The following is an 8,555-nucleotide window of genomic DNA, read 5'->3' on the forward strand; positions in this document are numbered from 1 at the left end:
CAACATCCATGGTATCGTATAAGTTGTCTTCATCAAGGATCTACATTTCATGAATAGATGAAACTTGAGCAGTCAAGTGGCTTGCACATACCAAAATCAAATAACTTCATGTGATCGTGTTTGTCCAATAGAAGGTTGTTAGGTTTTATATCTCTGGGGGAACGCGAAGAAGCTTGAGAAGGAAAATTATGATTTACAACAAGAAAATTATAATTTAAGATGTAAAAGTGTCAACCTGTGAATGTAGTTGTGTTTATGAATAGATTTTATGGCCAAAACACTTTGAGCAATGTAAAATCTAGCCTCTGTTTCAGTCAATGTTTCTTCCCTCGTCAATAGAGTCATTATATAACCACCAGACAAATATTCCATTATGAGATATAAAATATGAGGACATCTAAGATCTTCAATTGAATGAAATCCCAATTCTTAATGAAACCCTAAACTCAATTTTGACCAAATTCTAACTCTAAACATATTTGATTAAATTAAAAAAGACACTACAGTAAAATAATGGTCACGTCGTTCAACAGTGCACCACATCACAATAATAATCCATGTTGGATACTATTTTGTTAACTATTGACGAAATTAAGAAAAAAAACCTAATTGAACGAAATTTACGAAATTTAAAACCAAATTGAAAAAAAATCCTAATCTAAGACCAAATTGAAAAAAATTAACCAAAACTAAAACTAAATGATTATTTAAGTTTCTCTTATTCTACAAAAGTACGGTTAAACAAACGTCCAAGTAATACATTTTCTTTTTCTTTATTATACTAAACAAAAATATATTGCATTAAAAAAAATACTAACCATGAAATTGACACTGTAATTATTTTATTTGATATTTGTAAGATTTAGATTAAAGTTTATATTTATTCTTTTTATAAGACTAATATTCATTATTTTTTTACTAAAATATTCATAATTAAAAGAAAGAAATATTATACTAAGCAAAATAAATATTAATAATGATAGTTTAGGAAAAAAGATTAGGATATATATATATATATATATATATATATATATATATATATATATATATTACTAAATTATAATTGATATTGTATGAAGAGTCGATTGTTCTCAAAAGCAACAAATTGTTTACCACTACATCCCAAAAAAAGAGTCAATAAACTTGAAGATTCATCATCATAGATTCTTATAACATCTTTGAACAATTGCAATATTTGCATCTAATTAGCCACGACAAACTTTGATAAGAAATCTTCAAGTGCTACGAATTTCAGGATATATATTTTTTTTAAATAGGAGTATGATAGAGGACTATCTCCTAAACTTCAAGTATACAAATTTAGAGATCATTTTTCTTCAAGAAGATATGTACGATAGAGAACTATCTCCTAACATATATAAGAACACGAAGAAACATTGTAGAGATGTTGAAAAAAAAAAGGTAAAAGTTACATGGATAAGAATAAACTAAAAACACGAAGAAACGTAAACTTAAGAAAAAATAAAGTGTGAAAAAAGTTTAAAAAATGAGTTCAAATATATATTATTAGAACACAATCTTAGGTCAATCGGTTAGATAAAGAGAGAAAGAACTACAAAGATGCTGATTTTAAGAGAGGAACAAACGAAAAATGCAGATAGATCGAAAGACTCATCTGATGTTAAACGTGAGATGAAGAACTCAAAATCTCGTGTTCATCGGTTGTGAAATTGGAACACTAATATTATGTTAAACGTTATATAAATAACACAAATCTCTTTACTTAAGTGAAATCAGGCGATTGCATAATAATTCAATTGATTGAATACATTCATACCATAACTACATATAACAAACCTTTCAATTTATTAAAACCTTTTTTAACAAATTGAAAACGACAAACACAAGACAAAAGACATATATACTATGTCATATAGTCTACGAAAGTCCAAACTTCAAGCTTTGTGATATTCATATCAATTCAAAATTCAATATACCTCAAGCTTGAATACCAACGAATCACTTCAATTCTTTATCGACTTCATCAATCACACATAATCTCATGTACTAGTTTCATCAAATCAATACACTAAGGTCATTTGTGCTAACAATCTTGTGCAAAAGCTAATGCCACGTGTAAAGTAGATTCTTGTTATCAAATGTTAAACTCTAAAGTGTGTATAGAATTGATCTAGAAGGCATGTGTAAGAAATCCAAAAAGCCAATCGTCACAGTTTTAAGTATTGTCACAGTTTTAAGTAGGTTATAAATTTCTACTTTGTGATCATTTTAGTCATTTTTCTTAGTTTGGTTTACCTTTCAGAAGTTGCTTTTTGTGATGCTTAAAGTGTATTTTTTTTTTTTCATAGATGAAAGACACATCAACATAGACAAAGTCAACACCTAGATTTTGTTGTTGTGGTTAGCATAAGTTTTGTTTGGTGTAAATAATTTTTTTATATTTGACGAAATTAAATTAGTGTTTTGAAATAACTAATTTATACAAATGTGCATGTAGGAGTCATAAAAACCATTTTTGACCGCAATAAATGATCATTATTTGTGTTACTTTGGTACAAGTTTTTATATTCCAAAATCATATTGTCGTTGTTGTCTCCACAAACGATCCATGATGAATGGGATATTTGGAATCTTCTGAAAGTTCACCCGCACATGTTCTGAAAAGAAGATCACAATGGTAACGAAAACTCTAACCCTAACACCTCTCTGTTTCCTTCGTTAGGACATATATATACAATTTGATGCGCCCATTGGAGAAAAACTCCATTTTTCAAACACTTTCTGCATCAAAGAACAAACAAAGCGCGAACATGGAAAACAGAAGCTTCATTTCAAAGGGAGTGGTGATCACAGTGTACGTAGAATCGCCAAGAACACGCTCAATTAAACCATCAGAGGATCCCAGGAACAAAACTAAGCCACACCCGTCTTTTAGAAAGCCACAAATTACACGATCACAATCATCACTAGGTTATGATCGTAGGGCTCATCTTCTTGCTTACTCCAGAAAACTCAGAGAAAATGCACAGTCCCAGAAAAATGTTCAAGTTCAATTGCCCCACAATCATTCACGGCCTAGAAGCAAGGCAAGTTCCCTCTTTTCTTCTCTGGCAACTAGTTGGTTTTCTTCAAACGCCAAGAATATATGGGAAATAAATGGTTGCCATCAAATTTTGGCAGAAGCGGTTATTGTCGGCTGAACCAGTTCGAGTGTGCTCGCCTTCAACCCTAATGCCACCAACCTCAAGTACCCACGTTGAATATGAATGTGTGGAACAAAAAGAGAGAGAGCGCGGTGGAAATAAGTGTTGCACGATTTTGGTAACATTTCCTGTGATTAAGCATTTATGTTTCATTTTGTTGTTATATGTTATGATAATAGTAGAGTATACCTTTGATTGATTCTGTGTTTTTGCAGAGAAAACTTAAGGGTATGTTGAAAACATTCTCGTGTAAAGAAATCGAGTGCTAAAGTAAGGAAGATTAAAAATTCTGGGGCAGGGTTGTTGTCCGTTTTTCATTGATTTCATTGTCTTGATCAAATCCATCATTAGGTTTTGATGTTTGATTATGGTTCTGTTTGCTTCTTGTGCAATAACATTTTTATTAGTTGAAATGTTAAGCAATAAGAAAGAAACAAAAGTGAAGATTATAGGCGTTAATGGTGGATTAGTGGAAAGAGTAGTCACAAGATCCGTTATTTCTTGAAACGGTTGAAGACATCAATTCTATGGTGGTTATGTGATGACAGTTCTTAATACAATGATGTGGAAGGTTACAAAAATTTGGAGTAAAAAAAGCCCCACCATGTGTTGTGTTCATCTTGGTAACACGTGGAAACTCCACAATATACTAGTGAATAGAATATTAATGGTTTGTTTACGACTTTATCAAAAGACATCCATTGAAACGATTACTACTATATATAGTTTTAATGGTTTGTTTACTTCTTTTTAAGGGTTTTTGTTTTAAAAGAAGTATTTTTATTTATTTGTGGTTTTTAAAATTGGAGACAATATTAACTTTCTTTTGTCAATTATTCTTTTCATTTTCATCTTGATATTTAATTACTTTACACTTATTTCGCACTTCTTAGTTTTTATATAATATAATTAATTGTAGAAGATATACAAAAGGAAATGAAAAAAAAAAATTAAACAAGTAATGTTACGTTTAAACAATTTTTCTATCTCACTCTTCGTAAAATTAATTTATTAAAATTAAACAATCAAGAAAAAGCCTTAATAAATAAGACTTGCAAACAAGAAAACTATATGATTTTCAATAAAGATTAATCAATATAATGTACAATATTGTAAAAGAAAATATCAATGCGTTACTATTGTTATTTTTGTTAATATATCCCTTAATTTTAAATAGCTAAACAAGAACTGTATTTTTTTTCTCCATTCCTTTCTTTCTATGATATCATATCACTTCTAATAAGTTTAATTAAGTTTTCATTTAAACTTTTTTAGTCGAGTCTCTATTAAAAGTTTGTTTAATTAAGTATTCAAAACCTTTCTTTTTTATTTGTATCTAAATATTTTATTGTTAATTTTGCCGTTAACGAGATACCGTAGTTGTTATTTTCGTGTGATCATTTCTAACTCGTTAATCAACTGGCACTGTTTCGCTTCAATATCCTAGGAAAATACTGAATTGATTGACAAGTTGAAAGTCATTAAAAAGGAAATGAGTTGGAAAAAAGTTGAAGACGAGAAAATAAAATTAATGATTATACATCATCTTGACAAAAATCCAACTACTGGGATCAAAATAATTTTATATACTTAGTAGAACGAATTTTTTAATAAAAATTTAATTGAAAATATACATAAATTTATTACTTACTTCAAATTTAATTAAACATTTATAATATCTGTAATTTCGGTCTTAGTGGATATATTATTCAATAGTTGAGGTGTTCTTTAAGTTTTATTATTAACAAATTAACATAGGACTCTAGCTACATAGAAGGTACCATTCAGAAGGATTGTTCATTCTTGAATTTGCATTGCTGCTAGACAGAAACTAGTATAATTATTCTCCAAGACGTCCTTTAACGTATTTTGAAGTATCACTCGTTGAACTTTGACTATAAAATAAGGCACATACAAAGCATAGCTCGTATAAATTTCAGAAATAATTTTTTTATTACCAAAAAAGTCTTTTACGAATACCTATTTTGTCTATTTTATAAAAAACATATTAAGATATTTTAACTACTAGAACAAATATAGACTAATTAATCAGATTTTATTCGTCACCTTTTCATGGAGAAGGTGGAGATGAAATGTTCGGAAGTTGAAGGAAAGTGAGACTTTTTTGACATTTAGTTATTCATCATATTTAAGTTTTGAGCCATGAATATTCTCAATAAGTTGTTAATTTAGAGTTATCTACACCTCAATCTCACATCTCGAACTAGATTGTCTATCTTGTCCTTTTAGAATACATGACTTTAAGAGGATACTGAAAATGACATACCTGAAGAAACTACCTCAAATACAATCTGGTTGAACACATGTCGACCTTGTAGAACAACATGTACTTGGACTAATAAGCTATGTCACGACAGCCTACTTATTCTAAACGAAGGTAACTCAAGATTACGCAACCTAGCAGATAATTAAGCCAACTAAACCAAAGCCTAATCAGGTAAGGCCCATGAACCCTGGTTTAAAAGGTACACTTTATAAAGTATATGCTTACGTTTTTACTTTGACATCTAACACCTGTACCTCAGACTGACTTTAGTATCAGAGTATCTTTTGTAGGCACCTCTTATAAGATCCATGAAAAATAATTATTATTCCAAGAATGGTTTTTGGAGTGAGGAGTATCATTTAAATTAATAAATAAATAATTTAATAGAAGTGAAGTGTAGCATAGTTGGTTAGAGTCTTGTCATGGGTTGGTGGCTGAGGGTTTGATTCTTAGTGTGTGCATTTGGTGTGTTTATATTTAAATATTATTTTTATATATTTGTTTCGGGGGTGTTGAGTGTGCTTCAGTGTAATTTGTATTTTATAAATTATTCATAATATAATTGGCATGCTTATAATTTTATTTTCTCGAATGCATTAAAGGTGTTGATGTTATTGTATGTTGTTGTGTGTGTGGTTGATAGGAAAGATGTGGTAGTTGATAGGGTTGGAGTGTTGGGTTAGAGCTTGGAGGTGGTAAGTTCAAACCTTGGGTAGAGCAAAAAGGATAGAAATATTGGTTTTCTTTTTGGTAGTTTTGTGAGAGGAGGTGAGTAAATTGTGAGTTGGTTAGAGAGAAAGAACAAAGCAATTGTGAAATGCATCTTTGGGTTACATTTGTGGGGGGTGTTACGCTTGTTTCTCATTATTTTATGGTTATATATGGAGAATTGGTTGTATTTTAAAATAGGTTAAATTACTCTTTTGGTCCCTCTATTTGTGAAGTAATATCAGTTTGGTCCTCAAATTTTTCGTTGTCTCAATTTGGTCCTCAAATTTTTTCGTTGTCTCAATTTGGTCCCCATTTTCTTAAAAATGATTTAATTTAGTCCTTACCGTTAGTTCGACCAAACGGTGTTAAAGTCAACACTACGTGTCAATTTCTGTTTTTTTTATTTTTTTTTATTTTTTTTAATTAGAATATATATATATATATATATATATATATATATATATATATATATATATATATATATATATATATATATATATATATATATATATATATATATATTCTGGTGCATTGAGCATAGTTGTGATGTTGTGTTAGTGATGTAACAAATACATATATTGAGTATTTGCAGTGGAATGTGCAATTCACATATGTGAGCTACAAGGTAGTGCATATACGATTGGCTGACTAAGCTCTATCTTTTATTGTCTGACTTAGTCCTAAATTACATATATGCAGTATTTTATCAATGTAAGTTAATTTCAGTATTAAAATATACTTATTGTGATTTCATTGATTATTAAATGCAATGAATAAATTTGTTTTTAGTTCCTTTAAGTGATGCGAGACCATAATCATGAGACCACAAACTTCTTATGTTAGGACTTTAGATGTTAAAGTCGCCAATATGGTTGTTATGATTCATTGTGTGCAAAGGAGGATGTGGCTTTCTTTTGTAGTACAAACAATGCCTTGATTAGGAATATTTTTAGTCTGAGGATTTGTGTTTGGTTGTTGCTTGGTGTTAGGTTTCTGAAAGATGGGCATGACTAACAAACTCGCTCTTGCCTAAGATGCACATAATTCATTAAACAATGCTTGAGACATGGATGCTATGTTGGTGGTCATGACGTTGATCAAACCATTTAGCAGAAAGTTGGATATCGTTGTGTTTAAACTTTGGTATGACAATTGTTGACGATACAGATCACTCATCTATGCATTTTTATGGTATGAAGGTTGCTTTGGTTTTGTACCAACAAATAGTTGGCACAAACTCACACTTAATTGAAATTAAATTAATTGTTATGTTCACCATTATTTGTATGCATATAACTTTCTTTAATGTGAAATATTATAACCATTTTTCTCTAACCACTTTTATCTTTTGCAGTTTCTCAAATTTTTCCTTGTTGGAAAAATTATTGTGGTTAGTGGCAGTGGATTTGGAAATGATCCAAATGGAGGTAACTAAACATGTTCAATTCTCTTGGAAGTGGAAAATATTTGGTACTACTATGACAGTTCTATGTTAGAAAGGTTTTGGGAGCAAATGAAAAGTCATAGTGCATTGAAAGTTTTAACTTATCAGTCTTGGATTAACAACTATGTTGATCTCTTTGAAATGACTAAGCATGTCAGGTTCTGTTGTATAAGTTGTATAATGTGGACATTAAGATTCTACAACTAATGAGAGGTAATGTTATCATACTTTTGGTTGAATTTGTTTGACACCCTTGGTTTTCCAGTGAAAGGTAATATAGAAACAATTGCTTATTTTCATTTCCATCATGGTTCTCAACTTTTCGGTAACAATATCATAATAATGACAATGTTTTAGTTTTGTATGTTACCTTTTTAATTCTTTATTTTCTTTGTCATCTTTTTTTTCATTCCTCAGGTGTTTGAAATTATTTAAGTACTACAAATAATGCATTTTAGTAATGCATTTTTTTATGGGTTGAGAGTCTTTAAAATTCTGACATTGTGGGAACTTCTCTATTGCTTTCATAATGTTATACATTGTACATAAGTGATTTAGTTGTTCTTAAAAAAAATTAGCTTTTGTTGTTATACAGTTATTTACAGTTGTTTGTAGCAATGATGTTAATGACTTGTGTGAAATGGATGTAGAATCTAAACTGATGAAAAATGAAAGATGATGACGATATTGTTGATATTTCGTAACTGTATATGGTGAAAAATGTGTGTGGACAATGGACTGAAGATGAATAACATTTTAGTAGTTGTTGATTATGAGAAAGTGAAACAGTAATATATGGGAAGGATAATTTTTGTTTTAGCATCCTAAATACTTCTCTTTATTGGTTTATTTTAAGTATTTTTGTTTCGATTATTCAATTTTAACCATTTATATGAGTGCTTGCTAATGAGTGCATTTAAGAAACTTG

General features: G+C 29.6%; 1 protein-coding gene across 1 annotated transcript; it reads left to right on the plus strand.

The window, feature by feature from the left end:
- Window positions 1-2,505: 2,505 nt before the first annotated feature.
- On the plus strand, window positions 2,506-3,780 carry LOC146884279 (uncharacterized). Its single transcript, XM_085665316.1, has 2 exons — window positions 2,506-3,068; window positions 3,163-3,780. The coding sequence occupies exons 1-2, from the start codon at window positions 2,724-2,726 to the stop codon at window positions 3,382-3,384; spliced, it is 567 nt and encodes a 188-aa protein (XP_085521442.1). The 5' UTR covers window positions 2,506-2,723; the 3' UTR covers window positions 3,385-3,780.
- The last annotated feature ends 4,775 nt before the right edge of the window (window positions 3,781-8,555 follow it).

The sequence above is a fragment of the Vigna unguiculata genome, chromosome 8, assembly GCF_037176805.1.
Source record: "Vigna unguiculata cultivar grain cowpea cultivar isolate G323 ecotype 2 chromosome 8, ASM3717680v1, whole genome shotgun sequence".
NCBI lineage: Eukaryota > Viridiplantae > Streptophyta > Magnoliopsida > Fabales > Fabaceae > Vigna > Vigna unguiculata.